The 26,039-nt window shown below is 58.2% G+C and overlaps 1 protein-coding gene and 1 long non-coding RNA gene across 7 annotated transcripts in view; one reads left to right on the forward strand and one right to left on the reverse strand.

The window, feature by feature from the left end:
• TXNRD2 (thioredoxin reductase 2) overlaps positions 1-26,039 on the forward strand; it is a 34,519-nt gene that overhangs the window by 160 nt on the left and 8,320 nt on the right. For 5 of the 6 annotated variants that reach the window (XM_082354944.1, XM_082354942.1, XM_082354940.1 and 2 more), the window contains exons 2-11: positions 2,710-2,775; positions 7,270-7,326; positions 7,642-7,783; positions 8,240-8,314; positions 8,859-8,937; positions 9,380-9,442; positions 11,807-11,877; positions 17,173-17,192; positions 17,873-17,964; positions 19,904-20,078. In XM_082354944.1, the coding sequence (XP_082211070.1) occupies positions 2,710-2,775; positions 7,270-7,326; positions 7,642-7,783; positions 8,240-8,314; positions 8,859-8,937; positions 9,380-9,442; positions 11,807-11,877; positions 17,173-17,192; positions 17,873-17,964; positions 19,904-20,078 (840 nt within the window). Of the gene's footprint in view, positions 1-2,709; positions 2,776-7,269; positions 7,327-7,641; positions 7,784-8,239; positions 8,315-8,858; positions 8,938-9,379; positions 9,443-11,806; positions 11,878-17,172; positions 17,193-17,872; positions 17,965-19,903; positions 20,079-20,418; positions 20,647-26,039 lie in introns of those variants that run through there. The other variant, XM_082354943.1, reaches the window with a different exon arrangement.
• On the reverse strand, positions 3-2,702 carry LOC309611076. The gene is made up of 3 exons (XR_014234313.1): positions 1,955-2,702; positions 1,197-1,384; positions 3-454 (listed from the first exon to the last, which is right to left on the reverse strand). It is a non-coding gene; the product is annotated as an uncharacterized lncRNA (long non-coding RNA).

A 26,039-nucleotide genomic window follows, 5' to 3' on the forward strand; every position in this document is an offset into this window, starting at 1 on the left:
CAGGCGCGCGGGCGGGCGGGCGCGGGATCGGGGTTCGCGCGGGGAGGCGGGGCGAGGGCCGGAGGGGTCCGCGCCGGCGCACTTTCCCCGCGGGGAACAGCGCGGGGAGAGTGGCCGCCTCCCGCTCCCCCGGCCCAGCATTACCTGTGGTCCCGACCGTGGTGACGGTGGCTCACCTCCCGAGGTCACCAGGTTTCGCGCCCTGCGCACCCCACTGGCCAGGCCTCCCACCTCCTCCCCAAGACCTCGTGGGCGCACACAGCAGGTGCTCAATAGATGCACGTGCAAGGAATCAAGGAGGTGACGCTGAGTCCGGCGGTCTGCGCTCTTTGGGTGCCATGCGGGAGCGGAGCACGGTCTGCTGGTCCTCCTGGAGCCGCCAAGGGTCATGGACCAAACCAGACAGCAATCCGATGACTGCGGGCGCTGGGCCTGCTAGGGTCCTGAGCACCGGCTGGGCACACGGGGCAGGGGGTGGGGGTGGGGGTGATTCCCGGTTGGGGGGCTCCCCCAGAGCTGGCCACAGTGCCACCATATCTGCCACCGCAGTGTGGCCGGTTCCACGCATGACAACATGCTCCCCACCACATCCCTGCAGGGACCATCCCCCAGACCCTACCCCTGGACTGCCCCACAGGGAGTGAGTGCTGAGGTGCTGGAGCAGGGACAGGGGGAGGGCTCCTTCACGGATAGGGTGCTGTGGGAGGAAGATTGGCGGCCCAGGCCAGCTGTGTGCCACCCTGGCCTTGGGGAGCAGGGCTAGGTAGCCCTGCAGAGTCTGGGGAGGCGGTCACCAGCTCCTGAGGTGGGGACGGAGGGCTGCTCTTGGTGGCTTTGCTGGCCCCTGGGCCCCCCTTGCTGCACATGTCAGGTGGGACCTTCATGATTAAAGCCCTCAGCCCTCATGCTGCAGCTGCTGTGACAGCCCAGGCCGTGCAGGCTGGCAGGAGGCCATGCACCCAGAGTTCTGCCCCCACGCTCAAGGGCAAAAGGGGGACCCCCAGGGCCTGGGTGAGGAGGAGCCAATAGGGCCTGGGGACGGTGCCAACACCTAGTCAGCAGGGTCTGATTTTGAGCCTCAGCCTCCACTTCAGCCCCGGAGCTCCTGATAGGAACATGCCTGCCCCATCCAGGCATGGGGGGTGGCAGACATGGCCCCTGAACAGGAGCCAGAGTGACCACGATGCTGGTGTCACCTGTTCCCTAACCCCTGCTTCCAGGAAAGAGTGTGCAGGGGGGACAGCTGTGCAGATGCTCCCCCAGGTGGCTCCCGAGGTGGCCAGCGGCCTGTGGGTTCACGGGGGCCTCCACCTCCCCAGAACGCTGTTCCCGAGGCCTCGCCATCCTGGCGGGGCTCTGCTCTTTTCAGGCCCTGTACCAGCCGCTGTGTTCAGGGAGGAGCAGAAAATCAGAAGAGGGTGGGCTCAGGACACAGGGGCAGACACACCTTCCCGGCTGAGCCCCTGCATGCGGGGAAGGGAGCAAGGCTGTGAGGTGCCCCAGGGCACCCCATAGAGTGCACGGGTGTGTCCCCAGCTGACACCCTAAGGGCAGCACCCGCCCTGCCCGTCTTGGGGTCCTTCAGGGTCCTTCCTCCCCTACAGGCTACCCAGACCCCCCAGGTGTTTAAAGGCAGATTTCCTGCAGTGGAGCCTACAGAGGCCCCACGGAGGCCTCTGCCAAGTGCTTATCAGACAGAGAGGGCTGCTGGGCGTGCACGTGGGGAGAGCCCACCGCCAAAGATAAGCCCACAATCCACGCAGCCAGCTGCTCATGCTGCCCTCTGCCTGATAGAGTGGGGCTGCGGGGTGACACAGCCGGGACCCTGTAGTGGCAGCAGGAGGGATGGGCATCTGCCATGGAAGGTAGGGACATTCTCCTGGTCAGAGCCTCCCTGAGCAGCAGAGATGAGCAACTGGATGCAGCCCCTAGCTGCCTCGACCTCCCCGCCTACCTCCCCACGTCCTGATGATCTTCCGTTATTTCTTCCTCCCTCCACGGGGAGCGGGCCGGAGCCTGGTGCTGGGGGTCCCCAGCTCGGGGCTCTCACAGGTTGGCCACACCTAAGGACACACCTGCCCTTGCCGTCCCCCTGCTTCAGTTTTCTCTGGCCTGCCTTCCGTGCCAGCATTTACAGGAGACGGATAGCGGCTTCTGCAGGGAGGAAGGACTCCAGCAGCCTGTGTGCCGGGGGCAGGGGTGGAGGGTGCAAATGGCCTCCAAGGAACCCAGAGGCGTTTCAGAGCCGCTGTCCTGCCAGGCCCCGCCGGGCACTGTGAGAGGCCAGGCCGTGTTGCCCAACGCATGGGCCGCCCTTGTTCTCCCTCACTGGTGACAAAGGGTGACCTTTACAACGGAAAGACAGGTGGAGTCAAGACAAACGTTTTAATCCCGTGTCTGCTAGAACGTTGGGTGAAGTTGAGTTCAGGGCAGTCCTGCCAGTTCAATTACCTTCCTGATGTGGGGAGGTGGGGATTACACCTCCGCCAGCCTCACCTGCTTAGTCTCGGGATCTGGGCAGACAACATGCACCCCGTCATTGCTTCCTGCCTGCTGGGGGATGTGTGGTCACCCCATACCATCACAGGACGGGACTCCCATCCCCTAAAGTGGACCCTGTACTGCATTGGAAACTGTGTGGCCTCCTGGGATTGCGCCCCAGGCTGCTCCTGGTCCTTCCTTCTCAACGTCTCCCCCTCACCCCTGCAGGGCGGCAATGCTATGACCTCCTGGTGATTGGCGGGGGATCCGGCGGCCTAGCCTGTGCCAAGGAAGGTACGTGTCCTGCGTCCTGCATCCCGCCAGCATGGCAGGGCCTCCAGGCTTCCGGGTCCCCTGGAGAGGGCAGTGGTGCTCTCCGGGCTGGGTGGGGATGCTCCTTAGCAGCCACAAGCTGAATGCATTGTCTCTGCAGTTGGCCTGCTCCTCCTCGCTACAACCCCAGGCAACCACTGATCTGCTTTCTCTCATTGTAGATTAGTTTGCATTTTCTAAAATTCTGTCTAAATGAAATCATGCTGTGTGTATTCTTACTTTCCGGGCTTCTCCACAAAGCACAATTATTTGGAGATTCATCTGTGTTGCTGTGTGTATCCAGAGTTCACGCCTTTTCATTACTGATAAGTATTCCACTGTATGTCTAGACCACGTTTGGTTGGTTCATTCGCCTGTGGATTGGGTTGTTTCCAGTTTTTGGCTGTTGTGAACAGTGCTGCTATGAACATTCGTGTGTGTGTGTGTGTGTATGTGTGTGTGTGTCTTTGTGTGGATGTGTGTTTTAAATCTCTTGGATAATCTCCTAAAAGTGGAACAGCTGGGTCATGTGGTGTATCTCTCATTTAGGTATTTTTTCATTTCTTTCAGTAATATTTTGTCATTTCAATATACAGGTCTTTCACATCTTATGTCAGATTTATCCCTAGTGTTTCATATTTTTAAAACAGCTTTACTGAGGTACAAGTCACACACCATACAGATCACTCATTTAAACTGCCTATTTCAGTGGATTTTATATTCACAGAATTGTGCAACCATCACCACCACCAATTTCAGAACATCTCATCACCCCCAGGTACTCTGTACCCACTGGTAGTCACCTGTCCCCCTCCCCTCCTCAGCACCAGGCTACCACTAGTTTCCTTTCCGCCTCTATGGACTGGCCTGTGTTCTGGATGTTTCATAGAAACGTGTGGTTTTGCTCTCACTCAGCATGATGTTTTTAGTGTTCATCTGTGATACAGTGTGTGTTAGTACTTCGTTCCTTTTTTAGGGCTGAATAGTGTGGATGAACCACATTTTGTTTATCCACTTGTCCGCTGGTGGATGTTTGGGTTATTTCTGCTTGGGGCAGTTATGAGTAATGCTGCTCTGAACATTCCTGCAGGTTTTGTATGGACGTGTGCTTTTATTTCCCTTGGGCAGATTCCCAGGAGTGGAATTGCTGGGTGATAGGGTAGCTCAAGGTTTAACCTTTTGAGGAGCTGCCAGACTATTTTCCAAAGTGTCTGCACCATTTTATATTCCCACTAGGAAGTGTGGGGTTCAAATTTCTCCACATCCTCACCAACACCTGTTACTGTCTTTTCTATCGTAGCCCATCCTAAGTAGGTGGGAAGTAGGTGGTATCTCATTGTGGTTGACTTGTATTTCCCTCATGGTTAATGGAGCATCTTTTCATGTGTTTATTGGCCATTTCTATATTTATGGAGAAATGTCTATTTAGAACCTTTGCCCATTTTTAAGTTGGGCTGTCTTTTCATTATTGAGTTATGAGAACACACACACACATACACACACACGTATATTCTGGATATTAGATCCATATCAGATGCATCATTCTCAATTACTTTCTCCCATCCTGGGGGTTATCTTGTCACTTTCTTGATGGTGTCCTTTTCAGCACAAAAGTGTTTAATTTTGATGAAGTCAGTTGATCTGTTGTTTCTTGTGCTTTTGGTGTCACATCCAAGAAACAGCGTCACGATCCAAGGTCACAAAGACTTAGGCCTGTTTTCTTCTGAGAGCCTCACAGCTTCAGTTCTTACATTTAGGCCTTTGGTGCATTGTGGATTAACGTGCAGACGTGGTGAGGTTTTTGCCTCCGGGTTTGAGACATGCACCTTTCCGTGTCACAGTCCCCCTTCAGGTGACACTCTCCCACCAGTCACGTTCCACTTCTACATGTTACAAACTCCACAGCACATTGTACAATTTTTGTTTAAACAGTGACCTTTTTTTTTATACTGATTTTTTTTGTTTGTTTTTATTTTTTATATATTTATTTATTTGGTTGCACTGGGTCTTAGTTGTGGCAGGAGGGCTCCTTAGTTGGGGCTCGCTGGCTCCCTAGTTGTGGCAAACTCTTAGTTGCAGCATGCACGTGGGATCTAGTTCCCCGACCAGGGAACGAACCCGGGCCCCCCTGCATTGGGAGCGCAGAGTCTTAACCACCGCGCCACCAAGGAAGTCCCTAAATAGTGACATTCGGAAGAGATTTCAGCGATAAGGAAAAAGCTAACACATCTGCCCATGTGGTCGTCATTTCTGGGGCTTCCATTCCTTTCTGTGGATCTGAATTTCCACCCGGCATCATTTTCCTCCTACTGGAAGGACGTCCGTGAATACTTCTTGTCATGTGGCTCTAGGGGTTATAAATTCTTTCAGCTTTTGTGAGTCTGAAGACATCTTTACTCTGCCTTCATTTTAAAAAGATATTTTCTCTGCGTATAGAATTCAAGGGGACAGTACAGCCGGCCCTCTGTATCCACAGGCTCCACATTCACAGATTCAACCAACCACAGATCAAAAAAATGTTTTAAAAAAAATTCCAGAAAATTCCAAAAAGCAAAACTTGAACTTGCCACATACTGGCAACTATTTATCATTTACACTGTATTTACAACTACTTACGTAGTGTTAACATTGTGTTAGGTGTTATAATCTAGAGATGATTTAAGGTAAAGGTTACTGCAGATGCTGCACCGTTTTCTATAAGGGACTTGAGCGTCTGGCTGCTTCGGGTTGTCCCAGAGCTCATGAGAGCTCTTTCCATTGTGGATAGTTTCTATTCCTGTTTTCAAATTCACTAAAAAAAGAGTGTGCGATGTCTACTTGACCATGAACCCCACTCGGTGCAGTATTCATCTCTACAGTTCAACTTGGGTCCTTTTTTCTATCTTCCATGTTACTTCTTGACTTTTTGAACATGTGGAATACAGTTAAAACACCTGTTTTACTTTTTTTTCCACTAATTCTGACGTTGGTGTCAGTTCTTGGTCAGTTTCCATTGACCATTTTTCCCTTTAAGGGCTGTACTTTCCTGCTTCTTTGCGTGCCTGGTAATTTTTGTTTGAGTGCCAGACACTTTGGACTTTACTTTGCTGGTTTCTGGATATTTTTATATTCCTAGAAATATTTCTGAGCATGTTCTGGGATGTAGCTACAGACAGTTTGATCTTTTTGAGTCTTCTGCTTAAGATTTGTTAGGCGCTCTGGCACTGTGCCCGGTCTAGGGCTAATTATTCTCAACTGCTGAGGCATGACCTTCCTAATGCTCACCCAGTGCTCCAGGAGTTAACGTTTCTCCAGGCTGGCTTCTGGGAGCAGCACTGTCCCGGCCTTAGGTGCTTTCCCCTCTCTCTCCTCTCTGTCCTCTGTCCTAGGAACTCTCAGGCCGGGAGCCTGCTGGACCTTCCTGGGCCCCCTCTGTGCTGTGTCCTGCAGACTCTCTGGTCGCGGGGCTCACCTCGTCCCTTTCCTGTCTCTCAGAGATCGCTGGCCTTTGTTTTCGTTTATTCAGTTTCTTGAAACCATTATTTCGTGTATTTTGTCAGGATTTTTGGTTATTTTGAGCAGGAGGCTAACTCTGGTCCCTGTTGCTCCATCCTGATCAGACCTGGGAGCCAGGCATTGGTATGTCTGAGGTGTCCCCTTGGCCGGAGACTTTAAATCATGCACTGGGATCCCATCTTAATTCAGTTGAATGAAATGGTTTTGTTAATGAAGGCTTCTAAAATTTGGTTCTAATCTTGGTAGCTGGTAGCCATGAATCAAGCATGTTCTGTAGTGTTTCAAACACTCGTGGGCTCGTGACATACAAGTGGGGCGTGCCCTCGGGGCCGTCACAGCCAGGGACCAGGGCTGGCTGATGCAGTGTCACAGGCGAGCCAGCGGGAAGCCCGTGATTAGTCCTGGCCTCAGAACCTGGGGCTTGTGGCTGGGGGAGCATGCTGACAGCTGGGGGCTCCAGGCAGGGGTGCAGTTTGGAGCCCTGGTCTTGGGGCCTGGCTGACCTGGACCTGCCATTTGACCTCCGAGCTTCCATTTCCTCACCCTGAGAGGAGGCAGCAAACGTCCACCTGGGGGCTCTGACCAGGGTAGACCGAGGGCCATCCCACATGGTGTCTGGGGAAGAGAGGAGTGAGGGAGGGCCTGGGGAGCGAGCCGGGGGCCTCCCTGTGATGCCTCCAGGGAGTGTGCTTGGGGTGGGCCCTGGGCCTGTGCTGGACCTGCAACCAGGTTGGGGTGGGGTGCGTCCCAGCACTGCTGTGGTGGGTGGTGCAGAGCCTGTGGTCAGGAAAAGGTCGGGGTGCCCATCTAGGGGCAGCATAGCTGGGGGCAGAGGCAGTGGGAGACCCGGCTGCATAGCTCGTGGGCGGCTGCTGGCCCGGTCCTTCCCCAACCTCCTCTGGGCCTTGTGGGCTTCTGGGGTCCCCGACCCTGAATCAGTCCCTGGTTGTACTCACCTGCCTGCTTCTCTGGTCCTTCCAGCCGCTCAGCTGGGGAAGAAGGTGGCCGTGGTGGACTACGTGGAGCCTTCCCCCCGAGGTAGGCAGCCCCCGCCGGGAGCCGTGTGTCCTGGGGAAGGTGTCGGGGGGTCACATACAGAGGGTGGCTGAGCCCTGGACTGCTGCCCAGTCTCCGGACGGCGTCCTGCTTCTCGGGGAAGCTGCCATCACTGTAGGTTCCTCATCCTCCTCATTTAAACCAAGTCTGAATGCAACTGCAGCCAACGCGTCCACACGGCAGGTTCACCTGGGCCGCGTTGGAGTTAAAGCAACTAAAAGGAATTGGAAACAGCTGTAGAGCAGGGCTGGCCTGGCTCAACTGAACCCGGTCTGTGTGCTCTTCCCACCTCCCCAGGTACCCGGTGGGGCCTTGGTGGCACCTGCGTGAACGTCGGCTGCATCCCCAAGAAGCTGATGCACCAGGCGGCGCTGCTAGGGGGCATGATCCACGACGCCCCCCACTACGGCTGGAAGGTGGCTCAGCCCCTGCACGACTGGTGAGGGCGTGTGGGGGACGGCCGATCCCATCAGCGTCACAGGAGCTGCGGGCGCGATTCTCACCCGGGAGCACCTCTGGGCCCCCAGCAGTGGGCAAAGTCTGGAGACGTTTTTGGTGATCTCCACAGTGGGGGCTGCACATCCCCTGGGTGGAGCCTGGGACGCTGCCACTTGCCCCACGGCGCCCAGGACACCCCTGGAAGGATGCTCGGCCCAAAGGCTGCAGTGCTTCAGGCCTGGCGGGTGGCACGTGGTCCGCTCGGAGCCCCTCGGTCTGAAGCCCCAAACCTGGCCCTGGGGCGGCAGCCGTGGGGACAGACATCACCTTTACCACCTTGAGAAACCCCTCTGCTTCTGGGCATTTCTGTTAAGGGCTGTTTGCCTCTAATAATCTGTGACGGGACCACAGCTGACACTTGTGTGGTGGCTTTAAGCATCGTGCTTTGTGTCAACAGGGGGAAAATGGCAGAAGCCATTCAGAACCACGTGAAGTCCCTGAACTGGGGGCACCGGGTCCAGCTGCAGGACAGGTACTAACGCCGCGCTAGGCTCTGGGCGGGTCCTGGGGCACGTGAGGACTCCCCAGGAGGAGGAGGCGTGAGACCTGGGTTAGAAAGCCCAGCCACCCTCGCCCCTCGTGGTGCCTGCTCTCCCCGCCTCACCATCCCCTCCCTGCTGGGCACCCCCTTCACCAGCAGGAGGTCCATGGGTGTTTTGGGGGGAGGGTAACTGGGTGCATGTGGGGGCCTCCCCTTCCTGGTGGAGGGTGTCCAGGTGACATGACTGACCTCGGGGGAGGCCCGGCCACCTCTGTCCTCACACACCAGGGCTGAGCTTGGGCCCTTAAGACACCCCTGCATGGCAGCTGTGGTCACCACGTCCCAGGGAACCCTGGGGAGACAGCAGCCGCGCCCCATGCTTCCCGGTGCGGGTCCACACACTCCTTTTGCCCCCCGTGAGCCATGGGTGGCCCAAGCTCACATTGTAGCCATCTGCCTAGTGCTCCCTATTTAATCCTGAGGTGATGCCTCATTTGCAGAGGAAATGTTTGAACATTCTATTTTTATTTTGCAGAAAAGTGAAGTACTTTAACTTCAAGGCCAGCTTTGTCAACCCACACATGGTTTGTGGTGTCTCAAAAGGTGGGGAAGAGGTGAGCGCCCACCTCCCGGGGCCCCTGGGGCAGCACGGGCCAGTCCATGGGTCAGTCTGTGGCCCAGGCGGGTGGACCTCAGCTCTGCTCGGCCTCAGCGCTGTCCTTGGAGATCAGCGCTGCTGGGATTGATACAATGTTCCTCTGGGGCTGAGGCCAGTCTAATTCTTTGTGAAGGAGGAAGTGACCACGCCAGGCTGCCCGCTGCTCAGGCGGCTGCAGCCCTGCAGGGGTTTGCGGGGATTCCAGGAGACCTTACCCCCCGTGTGATGCTGTGTAAACTGTGAAGTGCTTGGACTTAGAGGCTCTCCTGCCAGTCCCTGGGGCTGCTGCCACAGGGTCCACACTTCAGGGCAGAGGCTGTGATGGGGAAGCTGGTGGAGCCCTCGAGTGGGAACCACAGGTGACCCGGGTGACTGTGGCTTTCTCGGTTTCTTCTCAGACTCTGCTTTCGGCCGACCACATTGTCATCGCCACCGGAGGGCGGCCGAGGTACCCCACGCACGTGAGTGTCCTCAGGAGCCCCCACGCCCCCCACCCCGTTCATGGTCTGGTGACGTGCACCTCCCACTCCCCCCTTTCCTCCAAGTGGCCCTGTGCTCACAGCTGTCACTTTCCACTGCCCGTGCTCTTGAGTGCCCTCTGCTGAGCCAGGTTCCCACATCCCCACTTGGCTGAGTCCCGAGACCGGCTCTCGCGTTCCTCGGCTGCTGGGCCGGCCCCCGCCTGCCCTCTTCCTGTCCCCACGTCACTTCTTCTCTATCTCCCGTGTTGATTCCTCCTTTTTAGCCTCAGAATGTTGGAACGTTTGGGACTTAAGCCTTGTTCCTCCTCCCCCAAACCCAAATCTTGTTCTTTAGTTGACATGAAACTCACATACCATAAAATGCACCCTTTCAAAGGGTACAGCCCAGTGAGTTCCAGTTTACTCAGAGTCGTTCACCCGTCTGTCCCACTACTGAATCTCAGAACGTTTCATCCGCCCAGAACGAAACCCTAGCCCCATCAGCCGTCGCTCCCGCCCCCCTCCCCCGGCCCCAGCAGCCTGCTCTCTGTCTCTGTGGATTTGCCTGTTCTGGACGTTTCACATCAGTGGGTTGAGATGCATGGCCTCTTTGACCAGCTTATGGCTGAGTGATGTTCCGCGGCGGGTGTGACATTCTGTTGTCCGCTTGCGTGGTGGACCTCTGGGTTGTTTCCATTTTGTTATGAGTGACGCTGCTGGGAGCCCATGTGGATGCGGGTTGTCCCTTCTCCTGGGCAGACACCTGGGGGTGGAGGTCCCAGGCCCTGGGGGCGGGGGGCAGCCTCACCGTTTACATCCCCACCTGCAGTGCGTGGGGTTCATCCTTTTTGGTTTCTTCTCGTGTCTTGTGATGTTTTGCTGAAAAGTGATCATTTCAAATAAAATGACATGTTCACTCTGGAAGCTAGGATCTCCCTCCACTTTGGGATTTCGTTTATTGCTGCTTGGCTGTTGGGTGATTTTTCTGGACCGATTTTGTAAACTCTTTATTCTGTGTCCTGTGAGGCTACTGAGGTCTCTGCTCAGTGGCCAGCTAGTGATTGGGCAGAGATGTGCTTAAACACCAGACCCAGGAAGTACCCCCGTCTTTGCGAGGTGCCCCACCCTCAGCGCTCAGCCTGGTGGGGGACGCTCTGCCTTCGCCCCCACCTCCTGCTTCTGCGGGACCTGGAGGCCAGTGCTCAAGGCCGCCCCAGACCCAGACATAGGCCCAGACAGGTGGATGGGGAGGACCAAGGGCGTGGTTCTGCGTCCTCGCAGACTCTTAAATCTGAACCTCCGTCCAGTTCTGTGCTTCCACTGGAAACAGGAGCTGGGAGGGCGCCAAGGCAAGTACACACTCCAGTCCTCAGGACCGCGACGCGGCCCCTGCCGCTGTCAGCTCAGCAAAAGCAGCCTCCAGAGGGGACCAGACAGCTGTGCCAGGTGGCCCTGGGCAGGATGTGTGGCTCCGTAGGAGGGGAGGGCGCTTGTTCCAGTAGCCACATAGGCAGGGGCCAAGTGGTGACCATTAGTGATCCCTCACCCACAGCTGGGCCCACGTTGGCTCCACTCAAAGCCCCTGATGGCCGTGGTCAGTTCCTGGGACCCAGGGATCAGCTCAGCTCCACCCTGCACGTGGCTGCCAGAGCGCCTGCGAGGGGACTGGCCCGGCCTCTCCCTGCTGTCCGCTTGCCTGAGGGGCGGGGGGGTGGGGGTGGGGGTGAAGCAGGAGCCTCGGGACCTGGGGAAGCCGCTCAGCGGCCACTCTGCTCTTGGCTGCCCACCCCGGTGCCTGCCAACACTTGTTGTGTTTTAGTCCCTTTGATATCCAGACCTTTCGATCTTCTTGAGCAAACTTAAGAAATTCCTGACTTTATTTTTTTTGCCAATTGGAACCATAAACTGTTTGAAATCCGTTTCCTCTCTCCCAGCACATCTGACTCTCAGGGGCCATAGAGAGGACGTGTCCTGTGTCCCCCACCTGCTGGGGTATGGGGTGACCTGGACAACTCCCGGGCACAGGGCCCACCGTGCTGTCCCTCAAGTGCCCCCGGTCGGTTGCATCCAGCCTCCAGCCTTCAGCCTGGCGCCCTGGGAGCTGGCCCGTGCCACTTCACCCCTCGCTCCCCACAGCCCTGGGTCTGGATCTGGGGGGAGTCCTGGAGATCGAGAGGAAGGAGCCGCTGCCCCGGGCCCCCCAGGAGCGGCCGTGTCCCCTGTCCAAGAGGCTGCACCCGAGGAAGTGCAGCCACATGTGGGCAGGTGGTTCTGGCCCAGTTGTGTCTGCAAACTGGGCGTCCTTGGAGGGAGCCCCGGGGCAGCCGGGGACGCGGACCTCACATTGACCCTTTTCCCGGATAGATCGAAGGTGCCTTGGAATACGGGATTACGAGTGATGACATCTTCTGGCTGAAGGAGTCCCCTGGAAAAACGTAAGGCCTGGGGGTGCCCAAGGGGCCCCACTCCCCTGTGCACACGGCCAGGCGGGGAGCACACGCCGCTGCCCCTCTGTAGCGCATTCTTTCCCGCCTACCTGAGGAAAGGGCAAAAAGCCTGGCCCTGTGCCCATTTTGGGCTGACACTCTCCCAGGACTGAGTCACAGTGCGTGGCCCTTATTGTCTGGGGCGCAGGTTTTCACCAGGGTTCCCAGGAGCTGCAGGTCCCAGCGGGTCCTCAGGGCCATCTGGGTGGGTGGGTAGGTGGGTGGGCCCTGGGGAAAAGCCCTGGTCCCCCTCCGGCTCCGATCGAACGTCCCCGTTTTCATCTGTTTGTCACCTGGGCTTCCCTGAAATCAGCAAAGGCTTGGGCTGCCAGAAACCAGAGCCCAGCTGTGAAGCCAGACCTGCAGCGTGACTGGTCCCCCCGTGGCCAAGGGCCGGGTTCACTCCTGGCATGGGGTCCAGGTCTGGATGCTGCTTCCTGGACACCGAGGGGACCTCATGCTCGCAGGGACCATAGAGGCCACCAGAGGGCGACAGAGGCTCGGCCGTCATAGTGCTGGGCTGTGGGGGACCGGCTGCCGATGGCCCGAGGGCATGCCCGGGGTGGGCAGGTGTGTGCAAGTGTGCATGTGTCAGCATGGGTGAGGGCATGTATGTGTACACGTGAGCATGTGTGTGAACACGTGAGCACGTGTGTGAGAGCTTGCGCGTGTGCTCGTGCTGCGCTCTGCTTGTCCTTGCTATCCCAGCCTCACAAGATGTCCTTGTTCAGGGCTGGGCACGGCCCCTGGCATGGGGGTGGCTTGGTGTGACCTCCCACCACTCGCGGCCACCTCGTTGTGGAAGGCTGCAGTGAAAACCCCAACGTGCGTCTTCTTGTTGTCTCAGTGTTTCTTACGTGTCGTGTGCGCGGTCAGGGCTGTGTCCACAGTAGAGAACTGCGGTCCCGGCTGGGCATTTCCATGGGGCCTGAAGGGAAGGGAGCCTCTCCTGCTCCCTGCGGGGGTGTGGAGGGAGCGCAGCCACTTCCATCTGCGGTCAGGCTCCTGGCCCTGGCCACCGCCTCGCCTCCCACAGGGCCCCCAGGCTGTGGTTGGTGCTTCGACTTGGCAATAGTTGTTAATTTTTCTGATGTCACATTTATCACGTTTTCTCTTTACGCCATAGTATCTGGGTTATTTGTTGTTTTGTCTCTGACTAGTAGGTTAAATGTGGCCTGGTTTCATTTGCGTTTGCTATTATGTGGTCTTTTGTGCAATTACTGGCCGTTTAAAATTGAGTGTGTGAGTCGTGAGTGTGTGTCTGTGAGTGAGCATGTGTCTGTGTCTGTGAGTGTGAGTGTGAGTGTGTGTGGCTGTGAATGGGGGTTGCTCGCTCCTGGGCCTGCTCTCTGGCTTTTCTCTTTCTTATCTTCCCGAAGGTTTGCTGTCAGGGCTGAGATCCCGTGTTGTTTACAATTGCAGATTTTCTCAGCTTGTCCTTTTAACTCATGTAACATACAAATGTTTTGGTCTTTTTTTTTTTTAAGTGTAGCTTAGGCTCTTTTACACTTAATGGCTGTTAGGTTTATTGCATGTTCAGGAGGGCCTTTCCCCCCCAAGATCGTTTTTGACAAAAGCCCTGGATTTCCTGTGGGTCCCAGGGCCTTGGGGCGTCTGCAGCACATCTGCGGCAGAGACAGGGTCCCATGCGTCCACCACCAGCCCCTCCCACAAGCCTGGAAACTCCTCCAAGCGGAGCCCAGCCCTGCTCTGGCCCTGATTCGGGGTCCCTACCGCTGCGCAAGTGCCCAGCGTGGTCTTCAGACCTGCGTTGTTTTCTTGCGCATTGATTTCTCTGGGTCACTGAGGCACTTTGCCAGCCTCTCCGAGGTGGACTGTGGAGACCGTGGTGCCGATGGCCTTCAACCTGCGGCCGCCTGGACACTGGCTCCCCGCTTGGTGCTTCTGGCCTGGCTGAGGCCGCCCGTGTGGCCTGGTAATCTCCGCCCATCACCGAAGGCCAGCAGTTTCTGAATCCTGGTCTTTTGTTAAATTAGTTCCTGTGTGTTTTATTTTCTCTCGTTTGCTATTTCCCCTCCAGGAGGGGCCGGTGTCTGGCGGCTCTCACTGCCCGCTGCTCACCGGAGGCTGGTGTGCGGAGAGGCCGCACAGGCCGGAAGGAGGCCCGGGCGCAAGGGCCCCGTGCAGCTGCCCCCAGTGACCACGTGCTGGGGCAGCGGCCTGCGCGGCCGGGAAGACAGCCCCAGATATTGGGGTCAGGAAAGTGTTTATTTTCTTCAGAAAAAAAAACGTTTAGAAGACTTTTTTAAAAAAGCTCTTTCGTTTAGAAGGAATCTAGGTATGTTATTGTTTAAGGAAAAAAGTGTTTGCAATGTATCAGTCACCCGTTCCGTTCTGAGCATGATTTATGTGAGGAAATGGTTTTTTTAAAAATTAAGCTGGAGATATATCCCTGTACGATGCTTCTGTGAAACGCAGCTTTTGTGCGGAGCTGTGGATGCAAGTTGTAACAGTGTGATACGGGAGTCAGTGTTTACTCCTTACATTCCTGCCCGCAGTCAAAATAAGCCCGAGGGTCTACAGTAGCATTTCTGTATTTTATCAGCTTGGGCTGGGCTGGGGGGGCCTCTGCTCACACTCCGAGGGGCTGTTTCTGCCAGATTTATTTGCCTTATAAATATTCCCCGTGTTTATTTTAACTCGCCTTTAAAATGGAGCTGAAATGAATATGGACCCGAGAGCTGCCCCCGGCCCTGGAGGCCTCCTGAAGCCGGGCGGGACCTTCCCACTTGGCCCCGGCCAGGAGGCCAGCCGGCGGCCGAGGGTGCCCAGCGTGCCTGGCCTCGGCCTGCAGCGGTGGAGCCTCCACTGGCCGGCTCCCTAGGGCCCGTGGGCGCCGCGGCTGGACCGTCCTTCAGGGGCGTCTGCATGAGGCTGGGTGGCCAGCAGCTCAGGCCTGGAGATCCGGCCCTCAGCCTCCGCGGTTGCCCCACCCGCCTTTGCCCCTGAGAGTCTTGGTGCTCTCTGGATATCCTGTGTCCAGCTGCTCCTGGGGGCCCCGAGCTCCGTGGCCCCAGCACTTCCTGTGCTGGCAGGACAGCTGCAGGGCCCCCACGCTGTGTGGGTGCACCCCCGGGGAGCGGATCGGGGCCTTCAGACTCAAGAGGCAGGTGGAGAGCTCTTTAAGCTGGGGCTCCAAGCCCTGAAGGAAGGCTTTGTTTCTGCTTCCTCCCCCTTCAGACTTGAAGGAGAGAGCCAGCCCTGTGATCAGGCTAATCCCACTGCAGTTACACCTTGGAGTACAGTGTTTGCAGCACCGAAGGGCACACAGGGGGGCTCCCCGAACACACACACAGCTGAGCGGGGCTCTGGGTGCAGGTGGAGCCCCCGTGGGGTGTCCTGCTGCAGTGTGAGGCCATGTGTCCAGTCCTCAGAGGCCCCGCCTCCCCAGGTCCTCCCTTTGCCAGCAGGGCCTGCCCTGGGCACTTTGCCTTGGCACCAGCTTCAGCCCCACCCAGGCTGGGGTCTCCTAGGTGGGGCAGGGTGGAGTGAAAACCAACACTGTTGACCGTCTTTCCTCTTGGAGACAAGATGAGGCCCAAGGTGACCATCAGGGCCAGTGGATGCCTGCCCGCTGTGAGGTTTCAGCCGCCCATGCTTGGTCAAGGACGCCCACTGAGGCCCGGCCTGGCTGGCGCCTGTACCCCAGATGTGCCCTCTGTTGGTGGCTAGGAGCCAGTAGCCTGGGGCTGGGGGTACCATGACCTTGAGGTAGGAGTGGGGGGCCCACCCCGCCTCCCTACCCTGCTCCCTGCAGGGCTTGGGGAGGTGCCCGGGGCTGCAGGAACAAAACGCTTTTGCCAAAATCAGGAGACCATGTTGCTGCGTTGCCTGGAGCTGGGCTGCGGGCTTCAGGCTGCAGCCACCCCCCGCCAAGAGGGTCTGCTCTATGGAGACAGGAAGGCTCGGACGAGCAGGACAGCCCAGCAGGCGGGCAGTGGGCTCCCCGGCACCTGCATGGCACGGTTGCCCAGGCCATGGCCACCCTGATTGGGAGCACAGGGCACCATGAGGTCCACACGGATGCTCTTCATTGGTCCTTGCGTTGGGGCAGGATGTTCAAAGCAGCTAAAGCCTGTTTGCATTTTAAGTAACTCGTAGTTTCATATTTTAAAGAAAGGCTTGTCCCCTTCCCCATACACATCAAGACTCAGGGAGGGCAGGTTGTGTAACGTTGAGTGTACCCACGCGCAGACATGTGCATTGTACCTATGTGTGTGTGCCTCACACGCCGAGCTCTCCCCACTCACCCTGCACAGGATGCCAGCACGGTCCTGTCCCAGCTCCTGAGAGGAAGCTGTGTGCCAGTTGCTTCCCGCGGGGCACCGGCAGCAGTATTCCGAGAGATGTGCTGCTGTTTGAAATGGAATTATATCATTAGTACCTGCTGGGATCAGAGCTGACATTTGCTTATCCATCCTTGCATCACCTCCTCTCGTTCAAAGGCTGAGGGGTGATCTGACAAGCCCACCCACACGCCGCCCGGGCTGGGAGTCTCCACTCTGTGTTCAGTTCTGTTCATGTGTACACGTGTGCAAGTGTGTGTGTGTGTGCACATGTATGCATGCAGGGTGTGTGCAGCTGAATAACAGGAGAGGATCTGCTGGGTCCCAGCGTCCTGTGTCCCACTCCCCGGCTGCCCTTGCTTGGGGAGCTGACTCTCCCAGCCACAGGCCTGTGTGCAGTAGGGCTGGGTGGGCATGGGGTGGGCCGTCTGCCTGGGCCCCATGGTCCCAGAGTGTTCTGCCCACAGACAGGGCTTCCAGGAGCTGCCCCACGTCTGGCGCCTCCCCGTCTGTTTCCAGCCTGGCTGCAGGAGGTCCAGAGGAACCCAAGGCCGAACTTTCCTTAGGAGAGAAGGAAAAGCCTCCTACTTCTTCTGACTGGGCTTCATCCATGTTTGTCCCGCCTCCAGGCCCATCCCCGGGACGTGCTGTTTTGTCCCTGGCCACTCATTCCTTCGCCACTAGGCAATTTCCCAAACCAGCAGCTCTGTTTGTCATTTACAGCTGGAGCTCTGGGAAGTGGGTTTTGTACATTGGGACTGCCTGTTTGAACAGTTAGCCGCAGGGACTCCACAATAGTGACATGTCAGCTGACAGGCGCCCTGCATGAAGGCTGCAGGGCCCCGTCCCCCTCAGAGCCCCACCAGGGATGGCTGTGTGCATCATGGCGGCCACGTGTGAGACTCAATTTCTCTCTCTCTGTCCATCTCTCTTACAGGTTGGTGGTTGGGGCCAGCTGTATCCTTTGCTGCGTGCAGGTGACAGACAGACAGCTGTGTTCACCATCCTGAGAGTGGAAGCTTGGGCCCCAGGCCCGCCTCCCCCCCTTGCCGCACTCTCTCCCATGGGGCTTGCCCTCTGCCACCTGGAACCAGGCACTTACAGGCACTTACAGGCCCACTCAGGGCGGATGACCTGTGCTCGAGGGACAATTTGAGGTTGACCTTTGAGGCTGGGGCTTCCTGGAGGCTCTTCCTGAGCCACTCGCTGGCTGGGCAGCTGGACACAGCCGTGAAGCAGACGGTCCTCCCTGGAGAGCAGCCCCACTCAGGCCGGTTCCTTAAGAGGGAGTAGTAACACCAGGGAGGGTGGAGGGCGTGTCTGCAGGGAGATGGAGGCACTGAGGTCTGGGCACGTCTCCTGTCCTTCACCACACAGGCCCCTTGGTTAACCTCCAGGGAGTCTGGACAGAGGCCCCGTGGAGACAGAACCCGCCTGGCCTGTGGGTGCTGAAGGGAGTCTCCACCTTGCCCTGGACGTGCGTTTGAGAGATGGGGGCGGTGGGGAGGGTGTCTCTGCGGCCAGTGTTGGAGACTCTTCTGGGCTGCTGGGGACTGGTGGAGACGGGGGCTGCTGGTGGGGGCACCGGGGGTCTTGCTGCCTAGCTCCCGTTAGTGTTCCTTAGCCTGCTCTGGCAGACGTGGCCCTGGAGTGCGCTGGCTTCCTCACTGGGCTCGGCCTGGATGCCACTGTCATGATACGCAGTGTCCCTCTACGGGCCTTCGACCAGGTAATGCCGGGCCGGTGTCCCCTCCACCTGTGGCCCACCTGGGCAGGTGCAGGTGTGGGCTGGGAGCGAGGTCTCAGTCTTTTTTTTTTTTTTTTTTAATTAATTATTTATTTATTTATTTATTTATGGCTGTGTTGGGTCTTCGTTTCTGTGCGAGGGCTTTCTCTAGTTGTGGCAAGTGGGGGCCCCTCTTCATCGCGGTGTGCGGGCCTCTCATTATTGCGGCCTCTCTTGTTGCGGGGCACAGGCTCCAGATGGGCAGGCTCAGTAATTGTGGCTCACGGGCCTAGTTGCTCCGCGGCATGTGGGATCTTCCCAGACCAGGGCTCGAACCCGTGTCCCCTGCATTGGGAGGCAGATTCTCAACCACTGCACCACCAGGGAAGCCCGAGGTCTCAGTCTTTACAAACTGGCCCTTGAGTCGAATGAGGAGATTGTTGGCAAAATAAACACCTGCCAGCGTATTGCAGCAAGGGTCAGCACGTGGGGAGCGTGGCAGGGACCAGAGGGACACCGTGGGCATGCTGGCCAGCTCACGGGCCGTGAGGTCAGGTCACCCAATAGTAAGCGGCCGGCGTGTGTGGGCAGAAGTGCTGTCCTGGCTTCCTCGCAGAGCCACCTGAGGTCCGAGGAGCTCCGCTATCCAAGGGCAGCATGGACAGGGAGCAGGCGGCAGCTGGCGAGGCCCCGGGTGACCGTCACGGGAGATGGTGGCCCGGCCACCATGGACTGGAAAGACGTGATGCTGAGCCAGGCCACTGCAGCCTCGCCACCTCCCTGTCCACCACGCAGGGCAGCACCGGCCCTGGGGCACAGACTCTCTCCCTGACGGCGGACGTGCCCACATAATGAGCACGTGGAGTTTTTTTTAAACCAAAAACCCTCCGAGGAGATGTCACTTTAAAATCCAGGTCTGGGTTGTCATTGTCAAGACACCAGGCTCCCGGTGCCCTGCAGAGATTGGCACTGTCCATTGCACAGCTCTGGGGCAATGCACCCCTCGGTCCTGTCACCTGCTCAGTGCACACGCCCGAGCACCTGCCACGGGGACACACGTCCAGGGAAGGCCTCGAGCCTCATGCTGGACACAGGCGGAGATGGGGCCCGAGAGGCAGAGGCCCGCAGGGACGTGGAGAAGGGGGCCGATGAGGCTGAGCTGGAGAGCCGGGTTGGCGGGTGGTCATGGTAGCAGGAGAGGGAGAATCTGCATGTGGTTGGCACGCGGAGACAGTGGGGTCACCAGGCTGGAGTCGGGGGAGTGGGGGGAGAGCAGGCTCCAGGTGAGGCCTTGTGGCCTGCCCACCTGTTCTGGGGGACAGACAAGGCTCCTCATGCTGGGGTGGCCCCTGAGTCAGGGGAGTTAAACACTGACTTGTATTTTCTCCTGATGGCTTGTTCGAGCCCCCACCGTGGCCCTGGGGGCACAGCTGCCTGGGCTGAGAGGGAGGAACCCCCTGCAGCGCCTCCTTATGCCATGCCACCTCCCCTAGCAGTTCTTGGTGAGAAGCGGAGGTGCCCACCTCCACTCCTAGCTCCCCCGCTGCTGACCCCTGCCAGGGGTCCAGGCAGGCAGAGCCCGGGAGAAGGGGTGCGTCTCTGCCATTTCAGTGAAGACTCAGTTAACTAACATCTAAAGAGAGTCCAGAGGTCACATGCACCCTAACCGAGGGGCTTGGGTCCTCAGATTTGGAGGGGGTCGGGGCGCCAGAGGCTCTCCCGGCTTGGCCTTCAGCTCCGTGGAAAGCAGGGCACTCGGAGCGGGGCGGCCTGTGTGAGGCGTCCTGGAAGAAGGTGTGGGGCCCTGACCTCTTCCTTTGGACAGGCTCCCCTGGGGCCCTGGGCCTTTTCAGGCTGTAGGCCCAGGTCCTCTCCACAGGCCTCAGCAGTGACACTCCCACTGCTGCCCGGTCCTCAAGGCGTGTCCTCTTGTGCTTTGCAGCAAATGGCTTCCTTGGTCACAGAGCACATGGTGGTTCACGGCACCCGAATCCTGAGGGGCTGCACCCCCTTGAGGGTGGAGAGGCTCTCAGACAGGCGGCTCCAGGTCACCTGGGTGGACCTCGCCTCCGACAAGAAGGACACAGGCACCTTTGACACCGTCCTGTGGGCTGTAGGTAAGGATGCTCAGGACCCCGTGCTCCTGTGCGCACTTGGGGGACCAGGCGAGGGACCATGTGATTGTGCGTGCACTCGGGGGACAAGGTGTGGGACCACGTGCTCCTGCGCGCACTCAGGGACCAGGTGCGGGACCAGGTGCTCCTACGCACACTCGGGGGACAAGGCGTGCCGCCTTCCCCTCCATTGGGCATCTTGGCCCCCTTCTCGCCACTCCCGGCGTCCGTCACCCTGCTGGCTCTGGGGTGGGGGGGTGGATAAAGGCCATAGGGCGGCCCTGAGCAGCCTCGCTCCTCCTCTGTCCGAGCACACTGTGCTCTCCTGGTCTTTCTTCCCCAGCGCTCCTCGTTCTGGAAATGAAAACCAAGGAAGAGCTGTGGATGGTGGGTCGCAGGCAGCTGGGTTTTCGTCGGGGAGACTAGTTAGTCCTACGGGTGGTTTATTGAGGCCTCGCGTACATTTCCTACTAACTTTAAACCTTGGTGTAGATGTGTTTTTTTAGTAAATTAGACTTGTTTTCCACCGTAGCTTCAAGATAGCTGTTTATAGCATACAAACGATAACAGAGTTTTTACCTTTTTTTAACTGTTTTAACGTGTGAGTAACATAAAATTTACTATCTTAACCATTTTTAAGTGCTCAGTTCAGTGACATTAAGTACATTCACACACCACCCTCCATCTCAAGAACTTTTCATCGTCCCAAATGGAAACTCTGTCCCCATCAGATAACCCCCCACCCCCTCCCAGCCCCTGGCCCCCACCCTCCTACTTTCTGTCTCTGTGACTCTGATGACCAGGTCCCTCAAGTGAGTGGGACCCTACAGTGTTTCCCTTTTTGTGTCTGACTTAGTTCACTGTCATTGTGTCCTGGAGGTCGTCTGTGTCGTAGCCTGTGAAGGTGGGCAGTGCTGCATATGGCACACTAGGCTCATCCGGGCATTTGCCGGTGGACACTTGGGTTGCTTCTGTCTTCTGGGTGTCTTGGAAAATGCTGCTGTGGACAGTGGCACGCAGAAGCCAGCTGCTGTTAATACGTGAATGTAATGGAGATGCGAACGTAATGGAGACGTGTAGCTTCTAGCCAGCTTCTCGTTGTTTCTGATGCGTCCCCTTGGCCGCCTTCAGCTCTGTGGGTCATCTTGTGTTGGGAGTGGGTGTCCTCCCGGCCTTGCCAGAAGTCACACTTTGCAGATTTGCAAAGGCAGCGTCTAGTGATAGGGCAGAGGCCCCGGGCCTTTCCCAGCAGGCGTGGGCTGGCCGCCACCCTGCCTCCTGTTCCCCGAGAGGCATGGGTCCACCTGTTTGGGGGGGTGAAGGCTGAGCAAGCGTGGCCACGCAGAAATGGCTTGTTGGTGACCTTGTCGGGCACACTCCCTCCCAGGCTGGGCCCTCCCTGCACCCGGCTGCCCCCACGGAGAAGGGGAGAGTGGATGTGGGGGGCCCCTGCCAGGGCCGGGACGGTCAGCCTGGAGAGGAATGGGCTTTGAGGGTGGAGCAGGGAGTGCAGGCGCCGCGAGGGGCTCCCCACAGAGGGGCTGCGGGTCCTGCTTCCGAGGGCGTGTGGGCTCACCTGCCGGGACACCCACCTGCCTTGGTGCCTGCGGCCCGTGGGCTTGGGACCCTTTTTCCTGATCTGTCAGCTTGCATTTTAAACGTAGGGACGGTCAGTGTCTTCGTTCTCCCGTGTTTCCAGCCCGTGGGTCTCTTCGTGCTGAGCCCGGTCACTCGTCCCCCGTCTGGGCCTGGGCTCTGAGTCCGTGTGGCCGTCAGACTTGTTGTCCAGCTCCACAGCACTCGGCGAGTGTGCCGAGCCCTCAGAGGGCCTGTCCCCCAGCGTTTGTCCACCCCAGCTGCCCAGGCCCCCGCGTCCCCGGAGGTGGGCCCGGGCAGCAGCGCACTTCTGAGAAGCTGAGATGCTCAGAGTAGTGGGAAATCAGAAAATGAAATAAACTCCGGAGGAGTCAGCGATTCACTTCTGAGGAACAAAGCAAAGATCTGAAATGCCCCAGAGTGAACTTACTACCTCTTGACCAAGATCCACTAAATTACCAGAGGAAATGTTCTTGACCAAATTGTAAAAGTAAATTTTATGTAGGTTTATTTTGATGAACGCTACTCAGACCCAGAAATGTAAACTGATGGTTATTAATTTAAAATCCGTTCTAACTGACGAGGTGGCTGGTTCCCCCTCCCACTTGCACCCCATCCTCCCGCTTGGTCCCCAGTGCCTTTGTACTGAGGCGCGGGCTTGCACCCAGATGCCATCAGCTGAGCCCACGCTGCTGGCGGCAGCCAGAGGGTGAGGAGCCGGGCCCTCGGAAAGTCTCAGGGTCCTCCCAGCGTCCAGACGACCCTGGTGGGCGGCAGGCAAGGCCCTGGGAGCCCTCCCCAACTGGGAGTTTTGTTTTCTGTATTTTCAAAAAGAGCATCCCCCAGACAGTCTGCCGGGCGTGATTGATGCTGGGGGTGGAAGCTTTTCACAGTCCTTGGCCTCTGACCTTGCTTTCCGAGGCGGCGCTGCGGTGGCGGGTTCCTGGCACGCCTCCTGGGTCTGCACGGGCAAGTGCTGGCGGGGCCACTGCTCCCGCCGGGTTTTGTAAACATTCAGGAACCATTTCCCAGTTTAACAACTGGGAATGTTCTCTGCCCATTTACCAGGTAAGCCTTGAACCAAGCGTTATTTCTACTTGCAACAAAGGGTGATCCTGGAGGTCAAAATACAATCACCTGGGCGGCATGGCTGAGGAGGCAAAGAGCTCGCAGACCATAGGTCTGCCCAGACGCCAGTGCTGCACCCACACCGGCTGGACTCGATGTGTTAAAAATGAAAAGGGAAAGATGCGCCTCGTGCCCTGTGGACGGTCCACGTGGACGGCCTTGGCCACAGCCGACGAGGCTCACAGACGCGGGGATGGGACGTGGGCCCTGCAGTCTGCCAGCCTCTTCCTCGGTGCAGCCTTGATCTCCACGTGGTGGATTAAACACATTAGCAGCTAAAGCAGTTAATTGCTGTGCAGGGGGCCGGCTCATTGTTTGTCTGTGAATCACCCACCCACACCAGGTGTCTTAGATAACAGGCTGGGAACTCGCAGGAGGAGGATTTCCTGTCTGCAGATGTGCCGATTACGGTGCTGAGTGAAGACAGTCAGCCCGCCTGCCGCAGGCTCGTGTTCACCCGCACAGTTAACCACTTGTGGCCTGGAGCCTGGCTGTGGAGCGGGGGCGGGAGCAGGACTGGCTGGCCCTGAGTGGACACCTCCGAGCAGGAACCCTCAGCTTCCGTGTAGCTTCCTCTTGTTTTAAAGAATGGCTGGAGCACCATGGCCTTGGAAAAACCAGGAGCTGAAACGGTCCCAGGCTCCTCAGCATCTCCAGCCTCCAGGGAAGGATGAAGGCTCTGGCACGCCCATCCCTGGGCCACAGGAGCCCTGCCCAAGTTGGAAGAGCCCACCCAGGTGGCTGCTCTTACGGGGTCCAGAGTGCCTGCCTCGAGACAAGGCAGGGGGAGTCAGCCCCTGAAGCCATCTCCTCTTCTTCAGGCTTTGTCTTAGCAAAAAGCCATTGCAGTTTACCTGTGTCATGTTTGAGCCTCAAACGTGGGGAAAGGGAGCTCGTGAGACCTGGCTCAGGACTGGAGGCCAGCTTCCCAACTGCACCCAACGACCACACTGAAGCCCTCGGGCCTGAGGACACAGTGATGGGGGCCCAAGGTGCCCAGGATGCCTGCAGCCGGGGCCCCTTCTCCGTCCAGGGCTGCCTCTTGGAGGTTGGGGAGGAGCTGGTAGTCTGAGCGCGGATGCAACCTGGTTGGGCCAGCCTCGGGCCAAGGCTACCAGGCCTGTTCCCTGGGACCGCGTCTTGCTGTGGCTGCGGGAGATCCCTGTGTGGCTATGTTCTCTTAGGTGGGGACTCCACAGTGGCCTGCCTGTGCCCCCTGGGAGGGTCACCCAGGGTGGGTCCCTGCCTCCCGGCACCTTGCAGGCTGCCTGTGCACCCTTGCTGCGGTCTGTCTGACCACAGCCCGTGCTCACCTTTCACACTCCTGCCGGCACTTAAATCTTCCCTCGTTACACGATCCCTCTGCTCGTCGGGAAGTGTACTCCAAGGAGGCGTGAAATTGGAGGGAACGCCCGTCTTCCTGTAACGGGAGGCAAGGGGCACGTGAGAGGACGTGTGTCTGGTTGTCTGCGTCCCCGTGTGCCGCAGAGCAGGTAGCCATGACCAGCAGCTGGTGGTTCTCCCAGTGCGACCAGAGGAGGCTGGACTGGCCCGGTCGCACCGAGAGCTCTCGGGCGCAACGCTGCCCTGGGTGTCCTGGGCAGTCTGCGCTGGGAGGGAGGGCCATCCCAGTTTCGAGGCACCGGGGCTCACACAGTCCCCCCAAGGGACTCTGCCCAGCAGGAGAGGGGCAGCTCCAAGGGCAGGGTGTGTGGACATCACCTCAAAGGAGGAAGCTGGGTGTCTGCTCATACGTGGGCTTCTAGTGCTCTCGTCATTTGTAGTAAGCACGGCAGCGAGTCACGCGGGTTTTAAGGAAGAAACTCTTACAAGGCAAGAGAATCACGAGGATGCGTATAAATGAATGAAAAGGGCAGGATCGGACATTCTCAAGAGGAGACACAGCTAATTTAACATGTGGCCCAAAAAACACCGAATTTTACTAGTAGTCAAAGAAGTGCAAATTCAGTCCTCACAGTACCCCCTCCACTGCCCTGCAAATGAGCAGAGTCCACTGCCACTGAGGAGGGGGCAGCCCTGCCTGTGCCCCGAAGCCCCCCTGAGGATGCCATCCTCATCCTGGGGGCCCACCAACCCCGTGCAGGGCGAGGAGCAGGCAGCCCGCGTGCCGGACAGGGCAGTGTGTGACCGTGACGTGCAGGGTGACCGGGACGGGCCTCCACCAATCGTGGGAGGAGCACTACCTGCACACAGGGTGCAAGGGAGGCGGTCGGAGGACGACATGACCGTTGCCATGTAAGCCCAGCCTGGGCCTGAGCTGGCATCCGAGCGACCAGCCACTGGGTAACCCCCCGGACCCCACAGCCGTTTTCCATCTTCCTCTGGGGCTCTGGGCCTGAGCTGAAAGGGAGGGCATGACCCCCTGCTCTGAGCACGAGGGGGCAGCGTGGCAGAGGGCGTGGGCCTGTCCCTCCCCGTGTGACCCCTGTCCAGGGCTTGCCCACCCCAGGCCTCATCTGTAAGGCCGAGCTTCCAAGCCCTGAGGTGCCCGCGGCTGCCCCTGGGGCTTCGCCTGCTCCAGCCCCTCCCTTCACTGTTCATTCTGGAAGCGTCAGTGGAGTGCCTGCTGCATGCGGCCTGTCCTTCACTGTACTGCCCCCCACCCCCCATCAACCATCCATTTATTCTTTTTACCAGTGGCCTGGCTCACACATCCCACATACTTTCCAAGTTCACGTACACAGAGCGTCCTAAAAAATCCTGGCTTCAAAATGGACTGCAGAGGCCATCTAACTCCAGCATATGTTACCGTCTCCTGTTACTACTTTCAAATTTATCTTTATTTCCTTCGGGATCTGGGATATGGTTTGCTGGCATCTGCAAGGTGTGTAGTTACCATGGTTACCACAGGCACAGGAGGAAGCACTCTTGACCTCCTGTGACCAGCCAGGCAGGGGTGCAGGGGAGAGCCCGGGACAGCGTGGCCGGCGTCAGAGCAGCTGGTCCAAGTGCTGCCGGCTTTGCCCTCGGACTCTCTAGCCCCAGCCCAGAGTGTCACCGGGAGGCGCAGGGCCCGGGGGCCTGGGGAGGAACCTGAGGACTGAGCTATGAGCCCCTGCATAAGGGACTGTCGCCCACTAAGCCCATGCCCTCCAGTCCTGCCTGTGGGGCCAGCTCTTTCCTCTCTGGGAGCACAGTCCAGTCCCCTCCCAGGTGCCCACTGGGTCCCCAGGCGCCTTGGCAGGATGCTGGGCAGGCGGCAAGTCCCACTCTGCACTC

This window comes from Balaenoptera borealis (genome assembly GCF_965194805.1).
Source record: "Balaenoptera borealis genome assembly, chromosome: 14".
Classification (NCBI taxonomy): domain Eukaryota; kingdom Metazoa; phylum Chordata; class Mammalia; order Artiodactyla; family Balaenopteridae; genus Balaenoptera; species Balaenoptera borealis.